At 36.3% G+C, this 21,513-nt stretch overlaps 4 protein-coding genes across 5 annotated transcripts in view; 2 read left to right on the top strand and 2 right to left on the bottom strand.

The window, feature by feature from the left end:
* The window catches only part of cpamd8 (C3 and PZP like alpha-2-macroglobulin domain containing 8), a 37,148-nt gene extending 36,477 nt beyond the window's left edge, over positions 1-671 (bottom strand). The window contains exon 1 of the mRNA XM_067396177.1: positions 406-671. Coding sequence (XP_067252278.1) covers positions 406-542 — 137 coding nt within the window. The 5' untranslated portion in view covers positions 543-671. The remainder of the gene's footprint in view (positions 1-405) is intronic.
* Positions 672-1,509: 838 nt separating this feature from the next.
* rex1bd (required for excision 1-B domain containing) lies at positions 1,510-20,138 on the top strand. Of its 2 annotated transcripts, none has more exons than XM_067396180.1 (5): positions 1,510-1,659; positions 2,063-2,145; positions 3,440-3,644; positions 4,292-4,380; positions 20,057-20,138. In XM_067396180.1, the coding sequence occupies exons 1-5, from the start codon at positions 1,657-1,659 to the stop codon at positions 20,127-20,129; spliced, it is 453 nt and encodes a 150-aa protein (XP_067252281.1). In that variant the 5' UTR covers positions 1,510-1,656; the 3' UTR covers positions 20,130-20,138. The 2 variants fall into 2 exon arrangements, with proteins under 2 accessions (XP_067252281.1, XP_067252280.1); XM_067396179.1 differs by lacking the exon at positions 20,057-20,138 and adding an exon at positions 8,481-9,075 and having other exon boundaries at positions 1,527-1,659.
* Positions 10,316-18,727, bottom strand: crlf1b (cytokine receptor-like factor 1b). The gene is made up of 8 exons (XM_067398873.1): positions 18,685-18,727; positions 17,366-17,644; positions 17,146-17,275; positions 16,896-17,062; positions 15,955-16,112; positions 13,789-13,957; positions 11,942-12,123; positions 10,316-11,367 (listed from the first exon to the last, which is right to left on the bottom strand). The coding sequence occupies exons 1-8, from the start codon at positions 18,725-18,727 to the stop codon at positions 11,344-11,346; spliced, it is 1,152 nt and encodes a 383-aa protein (XP_067254974.1). The 3' UTR covers positions 10,316-11,343.
* Positions 20,126-21,513, top strand: part of tmem59l (transmembrane protein 59-like) — a 19,333-nt gene continuing 17,945 nt past the window's right edge. The window contains exon 1 of the mRNA XM_067396178.1: positions 20,126-20,433. Within this exon, the coding sequence (XP_067252279.1) occupies positions 20,269-20,433 (165 nt within the window). The 5' untranslated portion in view covers positions 20,126-20,268. The remainder of the gene's footprint in view (positions 20,434-21,513) is intronic.

The following is a 21,513-nucleotide window of genomic DNA, read 5'->3' as shown; positions in this document are numbered from 1 at the left end:
AGATTGAAAAATGAGTGGAATAAATTGGGTCTAATCTAAAGATCATTACAACAAAGCAGCATTGAAGCTGATAATGGAGCATATAACTTCTGGATTTTACTAATAGCGGGAACTAATGACATAAATAACTTTAAATGCTTGCAATGTATGAAACATAGCTATGACTGTTTTGAAAAAACATCAACGGAACGGATTACATGTAATTTGTTAGTAACATCCACACACATAAACAGCTGTGCTGCTGAGTTTAATTGTTGTTGATGCACAAACATTACCACAGGCGCGCGAGAATCCAAACTAGTGAGGCTGCAGTTATCACCTGACTGAAGTCTCATCAAAACAGGCATGCTTGAAATGAAAAAGCGGTTTATGTCATCCATAAAATAGCGCTACAAACATACTTACTGTCTTTCTTGTGAATGAACTCCACTTATTAAACACATGAACACAGTCCACAGAGTCCAGGAATTGTGGTGCACATGCAACACTCTCATTTTGTCCCTCGTTTGTTTTGTATTGAGTCTCCCCTGCGTATGCTCCATAAAATATTATTGCTATTTCGAGTGCAAACTGAAGTATCCACGAGGGCAAAGCACTAGCCTCCGGTGCAGCGCGTGCTACGGTGGTTTTATCCCAATTCCCAATGTTGTGTCCGTGCAACTGATTTTTGAACTCCTCTCCACGCGTAAAGACAATCCCTCTTGGCGTGCCTTATTTATCCGCCTTAGTTCCGATTGCTCATATTTCAGCATTAAAACTTATCTCCATCCACCCCACCCCTTGTGTAGCACGGTATTTAATGCACATCAGATCCATTGAGCTGAGCGCCACAGCCTAATGTAACCAGGGCAGTCTGCTTTTGCCCCTTTGAACTCTCCAGGCTTTTGTCTCATTCAGTGGTGTGTCAGAACAAGTCTAACAGAGCCCCTCTGAGCTAGTAGAGACAAGACTGCACTGTCCCTGCGACGAGGATTGGAAGCTTTACAGGTCCGATTGAATGAGACTGAAAAGATCCGAACGTTTTAGCCATTTCATGTTTTTAATGTATGTGATAAATATGATTATAAAATATATTATTTAACTGAGGCGTTTTTGGCGTATTTGTTTACACACAAAAGTATGTAGTTAAAATGTAAAACTTCAACCTGACGTGAATTCATTTTGATATGGAAGCACGATAAAGGTGCGAAAATGTAAGACATCGGCTCCCCCTAGTGGCGCTTTAGCACTAGACATTTAGAATTAGCTTTTGTGTTCTTACAAAATGATACCGTTTGAATAGGTCTAATGAATCGATTAAAAGCGGTATTAACGTCCCATACAATTTAAGTAACTGTGCTTACATTTTCTAAATCACAACGCAATACAGTCAATAAGGCAGTTACAACACAAGAATGAAAAAAAAGAGACGAGAAAAAAACCGATAAAAATAAAAATAAATAGGAGTGGATATAACTAGCAAAATAAACCATGCATCAAAGGATTTTTTTTTTCAGTTTTTGGCTCACTACGCAAGCATCACGGTGACGTCATGTGACGTAGAACCTAAACAGGAAATGGGTGCTACAGCGTGACTACACGAAATGATACACATGTCGCGGGTGAGCAGATACTTTAGCCTGGCAACGAAAACACATAAAGCACAGTTTCAGCATCATGGTGAGTTAGTTTTGAATTTTCAGCCTGTATCATATAATCAGTTTCAGGAATAGTACATTACCAGAAATATAGACAAAGTCGCGAAATTGCTAACGCTACTCTATACAGAAATAAATTTTAACATTGTAATAAAGCTACAAGTATTACATGTGGCCTACATAAATTAATAATAAAGTAAATTTTAACAAAAGAAAATTACACTATATATAAATGCATTCTAATTATATCACCAAGTATTACCATGTTCTGAACATTTACCATGGTAATACTATAGCATTATTTGAAGTACCGTTTAAATATTATTGTATATGAATATGTTAATCATATGATATATATAATAAAGGATTCATATTGTTCTTTTTGATGTTTGAGTTGTCTATCCTAACTTTCATTTAAATTAAAGGCCCCTACAGATTTAAAAAATTTGGTCAGAAGATTTTATGTTCTTCAAGCTGAACGTGTGGAGGCGTACAAACTATTTGAGGAGTAAGTTATCTATCTATCTATCTATCTATCTATCTATCTATCTATCTATCTATCTATCTATCTATCTATCTATCTATCTATCTATCTATCTATCTAGTCTGTCTCTCTGTCTATATATCTATCTGTCTGTCTGTATCTCTGTCTGTCTGTCTATTTGTCTGTCTATATGTTTTTGGACCCTATCACACACCCGGCGCAATGCGATGCCAGACGCAATGCAAGTGTTTTTTGCTAGTTTCAGCCTGACACAGTTATCATTTTCACATCCTGCACCATGTTGTTTAGATGCACTCGTGCCTATGGGCGTGCTGGTCTGAAAACGAGGTGTGTTCCGGTGCGCTGTTGGTGTGTTGCTATTTTGAGGAAACTGAAAACGATTGTGCCATTGACCAGCAAAAACCTACACTGTGTCTCAATGTGCATACTATCCATCCTAAATAATATGTGACATTAATAATATTAAATACTATTTCGGGCAGATAGAGTAGATACTATGCACACTGGGACGCAGGGCTGGTCTAAAGTCAGTGGCACCTTATTTTTTTTGTTATTTAAGGGACGCGTTAGTAATATGCACCTATATGCGGGTGCACAACGCATATACACTCTGTTTATTACACACACAGGGACGGGCAGTAGCACACAAACATGCCAAATATTAAAAATAAAAGGATTACAATGTAAAAGATTATTATTGTGTGCATAAAGATAGAAATGCCTACATGTCATAATGGATAGTCATTGCATGTATCAGAATTACCTATTTGCAGTGATGACGAATGAAATTGGCTAATTATTTGACCAATATTGGCAAGACACACATGTATTTAAATTGACTCGTCAGGTTGAGGGTGTCATGTAAATAGCAATGCGCCATGGTGCAAGCGCACCTAGCTAGAGGGAATGGGAGATGACACTCTGATTGGTTTACTGCACCTTATGCACAAAGCACACCCATGACTCATTAAGAGACTAGGTACAACTCTTTTGGATGCGCCATGCATGCAGACCATTTTTTCTGTTGTTAAACTAGCTAAAGTGGATTTGGACGTGCGCTAAGTGCACCTGCGCCATACGCTTCAGACCATGCCCTTAGATATTTAAAATAGGGCCCTAGATGTCTGTCTGTCTGTCTGTCTGTCTATCTATCTATCTATCTATCTATCTATCTATCTATCTATCTATCTATCTATCTATCTATCTATCTATCTATCTATCTATCTATCTATCTATCTATCTATCTATCTATCATCTATGTGGGTTATTTTGATGAAATAACACTTGTTGTTCTCAGGGGTCATGAGGCATACTTAAGGACGGGGCCCCACTATGACTTCGAGCACTACAAACAGCTGGTACATGAGATAACGAAAGCATTCTGTGGCATTTCCAAAGAAGTTCTGAAGATTAAAGAGCAACTGCACCAAGACTTCGACCGGCCCGACCTTTCAGAGCACATTGACAAACTGCAGATTAAAGAGAAAGAAAAGCTAGAGCTGGTGGGCACTTTGCACAAGACTATTATTTTTATAAATGTTTGGCTAATACTACATAATGTGCACTGCTTGGCATACAGTTATCATCTCTTTGCTTTTAACCTGTTCCACTGTACCACCCGCGGTACATATACCTCTCAAAAGAGACCAAAACCATGCATATAACTCCAAATGGTTCAAGAACAGCATGCAATTTACTTTGGGTTTGCATTTCTTTAGGTGTTTTAGGCAAAGTTAGCAGGAATGCTAAGGGGTTACCTCTGGATTTGTGTAGCTTTTTGCGGTCTGATAAAATAGTGAGTGAACAAAGACATTAAACAATATAGCTGGAAATTGTTTCATCTGATTGGAAATAGAAAGTTGAGTGCATGGGATACAGCTTTTCAGTCAGTGAATTGATATTCTATGCATAAGGAGCCATTCTCTATGTTTAGATGTGCACTGCCAAGCATATTTATTTGGGAAAGTGATTGGTTAAACATTTTAGTCCTGCATAACTTCTGTATCAGCCAATTAGCAAACTGAAATGATTTTGCTCCTCTTATCTTTATGCATAACATTAAAATAGTATTGAACCAAATGTATCTGTCCTGTAATTGATTACTGTATTCTTAATGTTTATCTGTATTAATGTTTTAATGTCTTTTCAGACAGCTAAGTTACAGTTGGCCAAGCAGAATGCCCAGGATCACCCAGAAGATGAGGATTTCCAGGAGAAAGTCCGTGAGATCAAACAGGAGTAAGTGCATCATTTTCTACACCCCTGCTAATGTCAAATGAAATTTAAAAAAAATTAAAAAAATACTGGCAACCAGTGTTTGATGTAATGCATTACTAAGTTATTAATTACTGTAATTTAATTACTTTTACATTGAATAAGTGGAGTACAGTTACTTCTGATTTAATTACATTAAATACTTGAACAATTCTATATAAAACAATAGTGGATTTAACATTTTAATGTAACGTTCTCCCTTTAAATATTTTGGTCAGTTCAAGAATAATTTATGCAATTTTATATTATTTATTTGAAGGAATTAAGAGAGCAGTTTTATGTCTGTTTTTGATATGGGATTTAAGTAATTATTAATAAGTAATGCAATACTTTTTAGAGAGAGTAATTAGTAATCTAAAACTGTTGAAGATGTAATTAGTAGCTAGTAATTAATTACTTTTTAGAGTAACTTTACTAACACTGCTGGCAACACAACTATATTAAAGAAATCCTTGAGTAGAAGGAAGTCAACAGGCTACAATGTGAACATATAAACATATGTAGACTTACGTAGACATACATATACATTCACACGTGCATTCATATACGCATAAAAACATACAAAAATATACTCATTTCCATAGCCATACTTTTATGCTGCTCTAAAGTAATATTTGCATGTTTACATATATACATTCCTATTACACACATAATAGACATAAACATCTCCCTTCTCTCTGTTTTGATATACAGTGGTGGTCCAAAACATGTTGGCCACAGTTATTGGCACCCTTTTATTCAATACATTTTGCAACCTCCTTTTGCCAAGATAACAGCTCTGAGTCTTCACCTATAACGCCTGATGAGTTTGGAGAACACCTGACAAGAGATCAGAAACCATTCCTCCATACAAAATCTCTCCAGATCCTTCATATTCCCAGCTCCATGTTGGTGCTTCTTCTCTTCAGTTCACTCCACTCATTTTCTTTAGGGTTCAGGTCAGGGGACTGGGATGGCCATTTCAGAAGCTTCATTTTGTGCTTATTGACCCATTTTTTTTGTTGGTTTTGATGTTTGTTTTGGATCATTGTCCTGATGAAAAATCCAACCATGGCCCATTATTGGATTTCTAACAGAAGCGGTCAGGTTTTGATTTTTTATCTGTTGGTATTTGATAGAATCCATGATACCATGAATCTGAACAAGATGTCCAGGACCTCCAGCAGAAAAATAGGCCCACAACATTAGACCCAGCAGTATGTTTAACAGTGGGTATGGGGTACTTTTTATCCATGTGTGCACCAAACCCATCTGGTGGGTTTGCTGCCAAAATGTTTTTTTTTTTTTTTCTTTTCTTTTTTTTTTAAAGTAGTTTCATCTGACCATAGAAGCTGGTCCCAATTGAAGTTCCAGTCGTGTCTGACAACTGAATATGCTGGAGATTGTTTCTGGATGAGAGCAGAGGATTTTTCTTGAAACCCTCCCAAACAACTTGTGGGGATGTAGGTGCTTTTTGATATTTTTTTTAGGCTTTCTGAGACTCTCTGCAATTCTCCAGCTGTGATCCTTGAAGAGTCTTTGGCCACTCAAACTCTCCTCCTCACCGCGCATTAGGACGATTTAGACACATGTCCTCTTCCAGGCAGATTTGTAACATCTTTAGTTGATTGGAACTTCTCAATTATTGCCCTGATAGTGGAAATGGGGATTTTCAATGCTTCAGCTATTTTCTTACAGCCACTTTCTATCTTGTGAAGCTCAACAATCTTTTGCTGCACATCAGAACTATATTCTTTGGTTTTTCTCATTGTGATGAATGATTAAGGGAAGTTGGCCTTTGTGTTTCCTCATGTCTATACTCCTGATAGATTTTTGCAAATTTTATGAATTAAAGATCAAAAGGATAAACAATGCAGATTTATTTTTACAGTCATCTTTGATCATATTTACCAAGGGTGCCAATAATTCTGACCACCACTGTATGCGTTGTCCATTTCCCCCAGTGTTTTTCCAAAACACTTGTAGTCTCAACATAAATGTCAGTCTTTCTTTTTTTTATACATTTTTGTAACAAATTGTTCCCACTGAATTCTTGTTGGGGAAGATGCTGGAGCAATTGACAAGTAATTTATTTATTTATTTATTTTTGCTGCTGCTAGTAGAATCCTCAGTAAATATTTATTCAGATTATTAACTGAGTTTTGTGTATTACCAAGATATAAAATATAACCTGTTTCCCCAGTCTCGATCTCCAAGATTTCCTTTATACTTGAATGTATTTCTGACCTAAATGGTTTCAAAACTGGGCAAACCCAGAAAATATGTACATAATCAGCTAATAGTGTCCCACATTGCCTCTAGCAGGAGCCTAGATTTGTTATTCCTTTTTCTTTGGCTTTCACTTTAGGCATGATAAAGAAACAAATAGTATTTTTCCAACAAAATTTCCTTAACGCCCTGGAATGACTAGTTACACACTGTGAATGCCATAAATTTAGCCATTCTTCTTCGGGAATACAAATCTGCATTTCCTTTTCCCACTTTTCTTTAATATATCTAGTAGAGTGACCTTTAATATCTTGGATCCACGTGTACCTATACCAGATATTAATCGTTTTACACTATCATTTGTATTATAAGTAGTAATGAATATGTTTATCAAAGGGGATTCATAATTTATTGCTCTTCTGATTGTTGTATCATAGTAATGTCTTGCTTGCAAAAATCTATAAAAATAATTTTTCTCCAGATCGAATCTGGTCATTATTAAGTGTTGAAAATCCTGTATTTCCCCCTTTGATATAATAGAGCAGTATGCAGTTATTCTCTTATGAGCCCAGCTTTGAAAATTTTTGTCCAATCATAACCAATTCAACTTAATATTCTTGTCTGATGTTCTAGTTTAAATTTCCTTATCAATTTGTAATATTGCTCTAGACCGCTGAGTTATGTTTCTGCATATCCCTTGACTGAATAGGAATTAGGGTTTTCAAGATTGTTTCAACTTAGCAGTGTAGCTTGAATCATACCAATTTACCCAAAAATGAAAATTTGATGTTTATCTGCTTACCCCCAGTGCATCCAAGATGTAGATGACTTTTTTTCTTCAGTCGAACGCAAATTATGATTTTTAACTGCAACCGCTTCCGTCTGTCAGTCAAATAATAGCAGTGATTGGGAACTTGAACAATAAGAGTCGAAAAAACTTCCATAGACAAATCCAAATTAAACCCTGCGGCTTGTGACGGCACATTGATGTCCTAAGACACGAAACGATCGGTTTGTGCGAGAAACCGAACAGTATTTATATAATTTTTTACCTCTAATACACCACTATGTCCAACTTCCTTCAGCTTCCGGCTAGTGAGGTCTGATCGCGCTCTGACAACGGAAGTGATGTCTCGCGCTCATTGAAGTAATACTGTTCAACGCGTTTTTTGACCTCACTAACAGGAAGCTGAACGAAGTCGGACATAGTAGTGTATTAGAGGTAAAAATTATATAAATAATGTTCGGTTTCTCTCACAAACCGATCGTTTCGTGTCTTAGGACATTAATGTGTCGTCATGAGCCGCAGGTTTTAATTTTGATTTGTCTAAGCAAGTTTTATTTACTGTTATAGTTGAAGTTCCCATCCACTGCTATTATTTGACTGACAGACGCAGCGGTTGCAGTTAAAAATCATAATTTGCGTTCGACTGAAGAAAAAAAGTCACCTACATCTTGGATGCACTGGGGGTAAGCAGATAAACATCAAATTTTCATTTTTGGGTGAACTATCCCTTTAAGATACATTTTTAAAAGTTAATTTCAATATTTTTTATTTCAATTAATTATTTTTGTATGTATACATAATAATTAGTGCTGTCAAATTGAATAATCATAATTAATCGCATCTAACATACGTTTGTGTCTGCAATTAATCGTGATTAATCCTTTTGGCAGCACTAAATATAAGTATTTTAAGTTTAATTCAAATGAATACAAATTGACTAATGAATTTTAATACAATTAATGAAATAAATAAAATGTCACCACTGTATCAGTACTATAATGTTTCATCTTTTTTTGTGTGTACTGTTGTATATGTAAATACTCTTTCTGTTTCTCTCTATCTCTGTCAGTATAATAAAGAATACGGCCGCTTTAAGTGAGATTCTGCAAGACTTCAAGTATGACTCGGAGGAGCCGGAGTGAGATGTAGTCAGTCTCAGGAGACAGAGATGGATTCAGATCCTTCTATGAACTTTCCCTTCTAACAAAGAGACATCTGAGGTATCGATCGCTGTCTCAGGCGCATTATAGATACACTGCATTGCTGCTGTTGCAGGCTTTGCAAATCATATTTTTATTAAATAGAGTTTGGCATCTTTTATTTTATTATTTTGTTTACGTTCAAAATAGCTTGACATTTTGTTTGTTAAACCAACACAATGTTCATTCAAAGCATAAAACTTAATTCTGAATTTAAATATTGTTCATGATCATACGCATAAAATATTTGTTACAAAATATATGAACATTCCTTAAATATTTTTGACATTTATACAGATAAAACTATTTATACATAATGATACAGTATTTACATTAAGTTTTTGAACAGAGAGGACAAACAAGTTGCAAACTGCATTTCAAATTCCACTTAAATGATCTAAACTTGTAGTGTGTTTACCAATTAAAGGGACAGTACACTGAAATGAAATGAAAAGTCTGTCATTATTCACTCATACACTCATGTCATTCCTATCAAACCTAGATGCCTTTATTTCTTATGTGAAGGTGTTCAAGTTTGAAAAAGGTCAAAAGCACTATAAAGTGGTCATGTGATGATATTCCAAGTCTTCTGAAGACATATGATAGTTTTGTGTGAGATAAAGCTATTTATACATAATTTGATCTGTTCGTTAATGACGAACAGATCAAATTGTCTCAATTCTCACAAAATTATCATACAGTATGACTCCAGAAGCCTTGGAATATAAAGCGCAAGTCAGAGTTATGATACATTTATAGGGCTTTTTTTAATTTTGGAGCTTGGCAGCATCAGTCCTTATTCAGTTTTTTGGTAATACTTTAAACTAAAGTTTCATTTGTCAACATTAGGGGCTTTCTCACTTGAGGAACATTTTCATAGTTCCTATAACTATTGGCGGAAGTACCCACTTTTTGGCGTGTTCGCACCGCAGGAACTGGGAACAAGTTTAATTCCAGGAACGCCTTTTGGCGAAAAAGGCAAAAAGCTGTGTAAACACACAGTTTACATATACTTACTCCACAAACATGGAAAACAGCGATAGATAGACTGACAATGAAGTCCAGGCACTTCTCAACCGATCACGGCGTCTTCCATCCTCCAGTTGTTGACATTGTTGAATGCCACGCTTAAATGATGGCGCTGTTGGCCGGCTTACGTCACTTCAGTGTTCCTGTTGAGGGTGTGAATGCAACCAGGAAAATGGCCCTAGGGTAACATTTAGTTCTTGGGGGACCGTCCTGGTGCTAGTTCCTATTACCTGGTGCGAAAGCCCCTATTAGCTAACTACATAAGTTATGATGAACTAACAATGAACAGCATTTATTAATCCTAGTTCAGTTTAATCAAAACATGCACTAGTTAAGATCAAATTTTTTATCTGTTAACATTAGTTAATGCACAGTAAACTAACACAAACATGAATTTATTAACTCACAATAACAAAGGTTAAAGGCTTAGTTCACCCAAAAATGAAAATTCTGTCATCATTTACCCTCATGTCGTACCAAACCCGTAAGACTTTTGTTTATATTCAGAACACAAATTAAGATATTTTTTGATGAAATCTCAAGTGATTTCTGTCCCTCCATAGATGGCTATGCAACTGAAACTTTGACGCTTCAAAAAATCAAAGAGATCTGAAAACTAATCCATATGAATTGAGCAGTTTAGGCTCGATCGCTTTTTATGATGAAGAGATTTAATTTAGGCTTTTATTCACATATACACATTCATTAACTCACACATCAGTTGTAAATGGAAGCTCAAGCTCAACCTGCGAGAACCAATGAGGTTCATTCTCGTGTGTTACGCAGCACGTTTGAGCTTCTGGAAGAGGTTTGTTCTGGCGTGTGATTCAGGTTCGGTTGAGATTCTGTTTATGTTTGCTGATCAGTGTTTAAATGTGAGTAAATACCTAAATTACATCATAAAAAGCGATTAAGTCTCTTCAGAAAATTTTGACTAAACCACTCAATTCATATGGATTAGTTTTCCAATCTCTAAATTGCAATTGCGTAGGCTGACTATGGAGGGACAGAAAGCTCTCACATTTCGTCAAAAAGATTTGTGTTCTGAGGGTGAACGAAAGTCTTAAGGGTTTGGAACAACATGAGGTAATTCATGACAGAATTTCTGGGGGAATTAACCATTTAATAAATGCTGTAAGAATATATTACTCATTGTTAGTTCATGTTAAAGCATTAACTAATGTTAATAAATGAGAGCTTATTGTAGAGTGCGAGCACTTTTTTAGTAGATTATCCCTTAAGAGATAAATATTTAAGTTCTTTTTTTGTTGCTTACAAACTCTCAGTCTTAGCAAATAAGGTAAACTTAGTTTGTATATAAAATTGTCAATTCTGTAAGTTTTTTTTTTTCTTCTTCATTTTCAATCTACCTGTGTGTCTTTGAGTTTCAGATAGTTGTAAAAGTCCCTTATTTAGAGAATAAGAAAGTCTCCCATCATCAACATTTTATGCTCTCTTTTGTCATTTTGAGTCTTTCTTTGTTTTAATGGCCTTATAAATAACATGTCTGAGACAAAAGCACTTCCTTTGACGTACTTGACGGGGACTATAGCAGTAGATCATGTCGCCAAACTACGGTCTCCTTGTGGATTCCTTCAGAGAGTCTTGGCTCATCCAGATGAAACATCCCAAGCACTGGAGAGTGATAAAAACCTTGTCGTCGCAGGCCCCTGCAAACTCTCCCAAGCCTTCTTTAGAGTTTCACTATGATTTACCGCTTTGTAGTACCTGAAAGGCAAGACAATGGCATTTACAAGTGAATGTGATGAGTTGATATATGGGGACAGAGAAGCGTAATTGGTACCAGCCATTCTTGTGGCAGTTACATCGTGTTCTTCAAAGGACAGTGTGACTAATGAAGCGACCCAAGTTTCCCAACAGTCGTCAGTGCCAAAGCAACAGTAACCACTGAATCGGTTCAGAGAGCGTGCAGCGGATGTCGGATAGCATTCGAGTACGCCACACAAGATTTCTCGGGCTCGTTTGGATCGCAGCTGAAGCTTTGCTGCGCAGTCTAACCTAAAAGGAATTTATTAGCATTCCGGCTGATTACTTTGACTGGCCGTTCCCGTCTGTTGTGGTAACCGTCTGAAGATTATATGATGTTTTTCCATTAGTAAACGCAATCAAATGCGAGTCTATTGATCAAAAGAATAAACGGATATTTTGGTTCTCTTTTTTTGTGGGTCACATAAAACCACACAATGTTTTTTCGCACAGCCTGTATTTCATGTGTGCCAAGAGTGATGATTTGCCATCTTGATGTGTGTTGCAAAAGGAGGTACGCTTTGTCCTTACTGACCTGGTCGTGTGTTTTCTGGGCTTTCTGCAGCCAGACGCGCCATTGGTCGTAGAGTTTGATGCTGACGTCCGTACAGCCGTAAGAGTGTTTGCGCATCCAGCCGAAAAACTGCTTGAGCTCCTTTCGTAGCGTTGAGTTGTGCTCACTGGGCTTTGAATCGCACGAGCCACTATGTGACCTTTCTGCTTGGGAAATAGAAATGAAAATGCCATAAAGAGATATTAAAATATTTCTTTTTGGTAAGCAATTTCAAAAACTGTAAAAGTCTATAAATGTTTTTTTAGAAAATTCAGATTTAAAACACTTATAAAATACTAATATATTACATATACTTGGACTGGGCGATCATAAAAATGACTTTTTCAAAATTTTGACTATTCAATTTGGGATGTATGATATATCAGTTATCAAAATGAATATAATATATATTTTTTCATACTGTTCATTATAATGTTGTTATTCCTAAATACACTTTTAGAACATTTAAAATGACTGATTTTAGTTTTTAGTGTTTTATTTTTAATTAATTTAGACAAAATTGTATAGAATTTTAATATAGGTCATTTATCAGCCATAAAAAGAAAGTGATTATCAGCTTATCAGTAACAGCATGAATTTTTATATTTGTGAATCTCTAATATCGATATTTATAAATCAATATTTAAAAAAAAAATTATATTACAAAATTATAAAAATGCATAGTGAAAACATCGATGTTTAGCTACATACATTTTTATTTCAACATTTTATATGTAATACATTAAAAATGACAAAATTTTTGACTGATTTTGTAAGTTTTTTGTATTATTTATATACTATTATAGTATTTATTAGTATTTTGAATGAGCTATTTTCATTTTACTTTAGAATTTCTAATTACTGTTTTTCATCTAATTTTTATTTCAGCTTTATTTAAATTAATTAAAATGATTTAATTAATATTAATACATTTAATTAATATCAATTAGTACGGAATTGATTCATGATTAATGATTCATGAATCAGACAGTTTGAACTGATTCATGAAAATGAATCAGACTTACCAACTCTATAAAAAAAAAAGAACTTTTGACTTAATGCTTTCATACTTGTGAGAAAAGGAAAGAGTGGGAAAATAATCTAATGACACATTCTGTTTACAGGAAACTTAAAGGTGATATCCACCACATTGCTTCATTTTAAATCGCCAGCAGATTCATCCCAAACATATTGTGAATATTCAGTATATCTCCCAGCTCTATGTAGTACCCATAATTTGGTATTTTATTGCAAGGTCTACATATTTAATATGTGAATCAATTGTAAAACATTTGTTAAATTAAACCTTAGTTAACAACAGTTGCTTAAATGCTGTTGATTGTACAGTGTTGCCCTGAGCGATGTGCACATACCCATGAATAATAGGCTATTTACCATCTCTCTGCTAATGAGCTCCAAAGCATTAAACTTAGAATGCAGGAGGAGGAGCTCAGACTTGCCATAACTCATATTGCTTGGCATAAATCAGAGCTTTATAACATCCTCTCTTTAACGCAAGACATGTAACATAATTTCTTATGAACAAAGTCTGTGTTTACCCCTTTAATCTGAACATGCTCTAAAGACTTTAATTTATCAATCTAAGACAGGCTCAAAGAATTCATCAATTGTCCCCTAAAGCGCTTTGACATTTTACTGAAGTCTTTTTAATCTGCTTATGAGAGATCCCTATCAAGTAGCTTGATGTTTTTTTTTGTTTTTTTTTTCAGTGTTTACATATGGTTTGAATCTAATTAGCTTATGATGTAGAAGCCTAATGTTAAGTAAAGGGACGTTGCATTACTGCTATGAATTTTGCTGTAACTCACCAATACCAGGTGTTGACGCGGCAGTCGAGTGGCTCCAGTCGCTCCAGATACCTGCCGCCTTCGAGCCGTAGATGCCCACTGGGTTGCAGCGTACTTGGACAAAATATACAGTACCTGCTCTGAGACCTGCTAACCGACATGACGTTTGGTTCCCAGCATCATCTATCACCTGAGGGGAAATAGTAAATAAAAACTAAAAATAACATTTTAAGTATGTGCATTAAACATTATGTTGGGGAAGGTTTGGGTAAAGCTGTTCACCCAAAAATGCAAAATTTCATAGTTTTTTCACCTTCATGTCATTCCAAACCTGTATAACTTTTTAGAGCAAAGCTATCATAATAGTGGTCCATACGACTTTCTTCAGGAGCTGTATGATAGGATTATATGAGGAGCAAATAGAAATTACAGTCATTATTTAATGATAAATTTCCCCACAGTGAGCTGTTAACTGCTGGATCAGTGAGCTGAACCTGAGAACCGGAATCAAATTAGGTGAACAAATCATTCATCATCATCATTCAATCAAATGAAGCTATCTTATGACTTCAGAAGACTATATAGTGCATATGGACTACCTTTATGAGTCAGTACATCATTTTGGGGTTTGGAAAAGAGTGGCCAGTGGCCTCAAATTATCATTTTTTGTTCCACAGAACAAAGAAACCTCTGTGGAATCACATGAGACTGATTTAAGTTAAGTTTACATGACAACACTGTACTAAAAACAGAAAAGTTTTTCCTTGGTTTTTTTTTCGTGTACAGGTGACAACATTTTCAAAACTTTCAAAAATTTAATGTTGTTCACACAGATCCGCGAAAAGCGGCAAAAAAAAAACGCTAAATAATGCTGCCAGGCCAGTAGTTGGCCATGTCACTTTGTAAAGGAACTTTATGTGCTTATATGCCTATAAATCAGGGGTGTTCTATCTTGCTCCTGGAGTGTCCCTTTCCTGCAGAGTTTAATTCCAACAAACCTACTTGGAAGTTTCTAGTGATCCTAAAGGTGCGATCGCACCATGTCATAATTACCATAATGATTCTGAACTGTAAAAAGCTTGTAGAACTTGTAATTACAACATGTAAACTCGTAATTTTCTGAGAGCTACGACTTGTACCATGTGACCGCTGTACCACTGCAGATTTAAGGAGAGTTCGACTTGAAGCAGCGATGTGCAGACCGATCGGTGTATGACATCAAAGTACCGCAAGAGCGATTCGAAAGCATACAGAGCTGTATTTACGTAATTATGATATGCCGTGAATGCAGCATAAAGACCCTGTTTACCAGGTTCAGGTGTGTTTAATTAGGACTGGAGTCAAAGGCTGCTTTGGAAATGGCATACTCTCGAGTAGGTACTTATTTTTAATAAGTGCTTACTTTGAAAGTGCTAAAAAGGTATGTTCTATATAGTCTGAATGTAATCCAGACATACTACATTGACCATGTTGTCATGTCTTGTGACCTGCCTGCATCAATTTCTTCACTGCCATTCACAAATCCTCTCCCCATGGCCTCTTGGGATAGTAAAGTGCACCCTTCAGAATCTCGTCGGAAGAAGCAGGTCATCCGGGCATTTTTTACCCACTCTTTTATGAGTATTGTGAATTCAGCTATACTTCTTTGATCACATACTTTTTTGGCCAACTATATAGTAGGTTAGAACACGATTTTGGATGCAGCCATACTCTGCTGGAAGGTGGGCCCCCAGAAACAGGATTGGACAACTTTAAATGTAGTTTTCTGTTGGAAAAACCAGGTGGATCCAATCCTGCTCCACACTCTTAAAAATAAAGTTCTTTATTGGCATCAATGATTCTATGAAGAACCTTAAACTTCTATTGAAACTTCTAGTAATCCTGAAGACTTTGATTAGCTTGTTCAGGTCGATTTGAATAGGACTGGAGAAAAACTCTCCAGGAAAGAAGACCTTGAGTGTTAGAGTTGAGAACTCTCTAAAACTTTTGAAAGCATTATTTTCAAGAGTAAAGAGTTCAGCTTCACCCCCACTTAAACACACCTGAACCAGCTTATCAAGGTCTTGAGGATTACCAGAAAGTTCCAGGCAGGTATGTTGGGGCATGTTGGAGCTAAACTCCAACTAAAAACGTTGGCTCTCCAGGAGCAGGATTGGACACCGTTGAACAAAACCATTCCAGCCATACCTTCCATTCGTCGCTCTCCTCCACACGGTATCGTATCTGATACTTGGCCTGAAACAAGTAGTCTTTCAGGGCAGGAGGACTGCCCCAACTGACACTTAACTGATCTTCTAGATCTCCAACACGGCTCACAAGGACATCAGGAGGCGGATCTGTAGTTACTGAACAGAAATGTTTCACATTACCTAACACTGTGTGAAAATCTTTTTCAGAACTGTTGATTAAACCCAATAAAAGATGGTAACCATTAAACTAATTATTAAACTCTTACAAGCAGCTAGTTTTCAGCTCTTTGAAGATCCCTTCAAAGAGTTGAAAACTAGCTGCTTGTAATTGAATCTCCCAATAAACCTTGATCGCTGCTCATTAGCTAGATGATATTTTGCCGCTGCAAATGCAATCTCCCATTTCCATTGATGTTTGTGATTGGACGTGCTCCACTGATAGGTTTTTTTAATCAAGCTCGCCTTTAGGGCAAAGCCAATCATGGAGAATTCCAGAGCTTATTGTTTCAGAAGATGAGGAAATGAGGGCTTGAAGATGGTGTAGTAATGTAATATCTTTGCTTTTCTCTGCAAAAAGTGCTGACTGATGGATGTAATTTAATTGTGATTAATTCGAATAATTCATTGTTATGTCAAATAAGTAATTGTTCAAATAAGATGTGTCAAATAATACATTTTATCCAATTGCCAACAGGCTTTCAGCTGCCCGCTGACCTTCAGACTTCTATTTTCACAAGTTGCCTTTTGGAAATGTTTCAGCTGTTGGAAAGTGCTTTTACAGTCTGTAAAAATCCCTTCTCACAGACGAGTGTGTGCGCACCATATGCGAGACATTCAGATGGTTTTGTGCATCTATGCGAGTTGGAAATTGTGATCCCAAGTCACCTTGATCCCAATATCCATTTTTCCATCAAACAAGCATATTTTAGTCCTACTTACCTACATCTAAAATGTCTAAGGTGACCACATCAGAAGTGGCAGAGCCAAGCTGATTGGACGCATCCACCCAGACTTCATATGGTGTAAAAATGGCAAGGTCCCGTGGAACGTAGCACGTATACGGCTGTCCCGTGTAGTCCTCGCAGTCTTTCTCTTTACCGTACCATCTAGATGGTCATTAAAATGGAAAAGTTGCATACTAAAAGCAAAAAATGTGGCAGTATAAAGTTTTTTGGTGTCAAAATCTCACTTGAGTTTGTACTTGAGGATGTATTTGGTGTTGATGAACGTTTCTCCTTGACTCCCTGGACTCCATCTGCAGCTGAGGTCTTTGGTGTTTCGTGACCAGCATGTCAGGTTGACGGGTTTCTCAGGGGGTGCTGTACATTAAATTAAAACGAAAAGAAGAGGACGGCATGAATATTCAAAAACACATGGCAAAAAACACCAAAACTTGTCCACACACTCACACCCAACATAAATACACGATCCGGCCAACACTTCTCCGTTGCTTCGGTGGCAAACCAGGTTGTCTCCTGACTGCTGCAAGGAGCCATTGAGTTGATGAAGAGTGACACTTGATTCGGTTGGGCTCAGGACTCTGTAAGTGTTTCTCGCCAAACGTCTGCCGTTCAGCGTCCAGTACAAGGATCTAGCTGTTATTTCCAGCTCGGCGCTAACAGTGCACACTGCAGTCAAGCTCGAGCCGATGCGAAGCACTGGATCCTGGGGGGATATGACAGCCAAGTCTAGGGGTCAGAAGAAGAGGACACTTCATGATTCCAGCAATTTTACAACTGGATTTATGACCGGCAGTTGGGAAGGTTGCACAAGGTCATTTTTCAGCATCTTAAGTGGTTTTCCATCTTGTAAATATTCGTCTTGTGTGTCCACAGAGCTCATATTTATTCATGTTTAAAATAAATGTTCAGAGGGAACAATGGCTGGGTTTGAAAAGCTACTTCTGGCCTTCAGGGAGAACAAGTGTTGATGTGGATCATTTCTGCTCCTGGTGGGAGGCGGACAAGCTCTTTAACGTGCCATTGGACTCTAAGGAACGTTGAAAAGTTAGGAAACAAGACTGAATTATTAATCTAAAAATATGGTACTTATTGGACACTTTTTCTCCTTGCGCGTGGTTTGGGAAAACAAAGCAATAAAATTGGTGAATTAACACTGAACGTAGCAATGATTATTCTTGTTGCAGAGCAAAGTTGCTTTTATTATGGACTATATCTTCTAGTGGAAGGATGTGTTTTATTGAATTTGCTTTAAAATGAGGCAGTTGTTTTATAAAAGCAGCATAGCACTGAAGGACTAGCTGTTATGTGACTAACACCATCTAAAATTATTTTCTTCTATTTATCAGTGAATGAGTTATTCTAACAGATATTTATTTTATTATCTTAATATAGCACAAATTTACCGCGGTAACAACAGTTTCTTCCAAATGCAAGTTAGTATTAGTGCTGTAAACATTATAGGATCTCCTTCAAACAGTATGAAAAGCTTGCAGAACATTTCAGTCATTAAGTTTAATTTATTTTTGATGAAAGTCTCTAATGACAAATTGCCACTGCTAAAAGTAATAATTCTTCCTTGACTATAGTATTTTAGCGTAAACTAAGGAGAATATGACCTCTAAATGGACAGTCCCATGAGCAGAGATGAAAATGAAAACGTCATAAACATCTCCAAAAAATAACCTTTAAATGGAGATTAAGTTTGAAGACTTCTCAAATGGCTTTACTTCAAAATAAACTTTAAATACATCTGAAATTGTACTTACGTGCTGTGAGCGCATATGGAAGAAGCACAACAAAAAGCAACATAATGACTGAAATTGTCATTTGTCTGTCGCGCGCGCTCTCAACTCGATTCTTGTCATGCTGATGCGAGCGCGCGTACGCATAATCCATTCTCCTTCACATAAACTGCAGAAAAATAAAAGCTTTAATCACCAGAAAGCTTCGTAAAAATCATTGCTGGGTCTGAAAAGCACCATTATGCGGAGAGGACGCTCAGATTCACATTCACTCTCAATTTTAGAGAAGAATCAATATAGTGCACGCCTCAAAAGCTGAAAAAGTTGATTCTTCTGAAGCTCCTCCCATGTCTTACCACACAGCCACAAGTCATTATTAGTACAGCATCTGCAGCCAGTGTTTTCTTTACTCTTTTGTGTGCTAAGTTGGCTTCAGCAGAAAATAATGAAATAAACCATTTCCAAAAGTGTCGCTATTCCTCACATATTCATTAATTTGTAAAAACAGAAGGCCTCAATACGCACAATCATTTTTTTTTTTTTTTTTTTTGGTCTGAAGTGCATAGTTTATTATGGTCTGTTTGTTTTGTGAAGTGCAATTCCAGGATAAATATAAATAGGCTATAATTTAGATTAAACATTCATTTATTTATCATAACGATAAATATATGTTTAAGACTTCAGAGCTTTATTTTCTTAGCATGTGTGAGCATATGTACTTTAATTATTCTTTGGATAGATTCATTAAACAACATAAAAACATAACACAACATAAAAAATAAGGCAATTATGAGTAAAATGGAACAGTAGTCTAAGGATAAATGTATACTTATTTTTACTTCTGAATTGAAACTTATATAAATAATATATATAATTTGAATAAATCAGCTTATGATTATGGAAAAATATGGGTATTTAAGTACTTACATTTGTATTTTATGTTATGTATCTTTATATATATATATATATATATATATATATATATATATATATATATATATATATATATATATATATATATGATACATAATCTTAAATACTTTTATATAAAGATTATTTTTCTTTATATATATATATATATATAAGATAAATAATAAATAATATAAAATACAAATTTAAGTACTTTATATATATATATATATATATATATATATATATATATATATATATATATATATATATATATATATATATATACACACACACAATTTTAAGCAGTTAAATCCACATATTATTCCTTTTTTATTCCAGTTTCGTTGACAGATTACGCTTTACGTCTGTCTTTACAATCATCTTTATTAGAAATTAATTATTTCATGTGGTAGAAATGAAACATATTTGTTGGGTTGCTTTGTTTACAATTTAAAAAAACTACAAATATTTTGCCATTCCACAGTTTTTATCCACTCCCGAACTGCTGCAATGCAATGCATTGGACGGAGACGCGCAGCGCGTGCGTGATGATGTGAGGAGTGACGACACGGCGCATCAAAGGCACGAGATCGCCGAGGCTGATAGAGCCCGAACCGAAGCAGCAACGGCAGTGACAGGTCGAGACGCACCGAAGCCCCGCAGACGCGCCAGTGCACCGAATCCTGCGAATAAAAGATGCTCCAGTTCGGCGGCAGGGTGCGCGGCGTTCCCGCGCTCGTCTCTATGATTCTGGTGGCGTTGGCCGCGGCATCATCTGATCTGTTTGACAACCAACTGGGCGATATCAATTACTGCAAAAAGCAATGCCAGATGTCCATCAAAAACAAAAGCCCAGCCAAAGTAAGTGCCACGTACCAGATGCTTCTGCAGTATATTGTAACGTCCTGTGGAAAAAAATGTATTTAATAGGATTTACTAGTGGTTCATCAGAGCCGCAGCCATTTGCAGATGTGAATAAATAAAGTCGTTTTGCAATTGAAAATTGCTATAAGCAACGCGCGGGATTAAATCAAACGCTCATTTTGACACAAAACTGTTCTGCGCAAAGACACTGCGCAAAGATGGGAGCGTTATTTGGCAGCACCTCGAGCCAATTCTTAATCGATTCATGGATTTCTGTGTCCTAGTTCTTGGCACCGCATGGAAACGTTACTTTGTATCCACCAAGAACAGGCCGAGAATGATGCTTTATGACGCATGAATTTTAGCGCTCAGTATGTAGACACAGGCGCCGTCTGTCATTCGGATGCGTTTAAACTGCAACCAACATTCTAAATGCGCAAAACGGAACGCGGCAATAGAATTCTCACTGAAGCACGCGAGCACATCTCCATTGTTTGATGATGGCCCGTAAACCCTTGTAAAGACGTGGGTTGATATTTGCTCGATTTCCGAGGGCGACGTCATTCAATTACGATCGTTTAGATTTAAATATATTCAGAAGCTGACATGGAATCCTTATTTTCCCTGTAGCCTGCATCACTTTGCACTAGTGGAGCTTCATTTGTATGGATGAGAATTGATTTGAACAATTCTCATTCTTAACAACTCAAGTTGCTTTTACTGCCCTAAAAAGCAATGAGATCAATTCAGACATCAACAGAACAGATATAACAAATAAGATATCTGTTTATTATAAATAGACTTTGAATGACTTCTCATTCTTTGATTAATTCATTTTCATAAATACCACTGTTGACACCATACTTTCAAGTAGGACATGACAAAAGTGATAACTTACAATTCATTTCCATTTTGACTGATTTATGTCTTTTTGATTCACTAAAAAGAAATGGCTCTTGAAGATAATTATTTCAAAATTCAGTTTACATGACAATCATGTTCTAAAACCTGAAAAGATTTTCATTTGCGCTTTTCGCGTACAGACGACAATGTAGTCAAAACTGTCCACACAAGGAT

The sequence above is a fragment of the Chanodichthys erythropterus genome, chromosome 10, assembly GCF_024489055.1.
Source record: "Chanodichthys erythropterus isolate Z2021 chromosome 10, ASM2448905v1, whole genome shotgun sequence".
NCBI classification, from domain to species: Eukaryota; Metazoa; Chordata; class Actinopteri; order Cypriniformes; family Xenocyprididae; genus Chanodichthys; species Chanodichthys erythropterus.
Note: the sequence above shows the minus strand (reverse complement) of the source record. Positions and strands in the feature narration are given on the sequence as shown.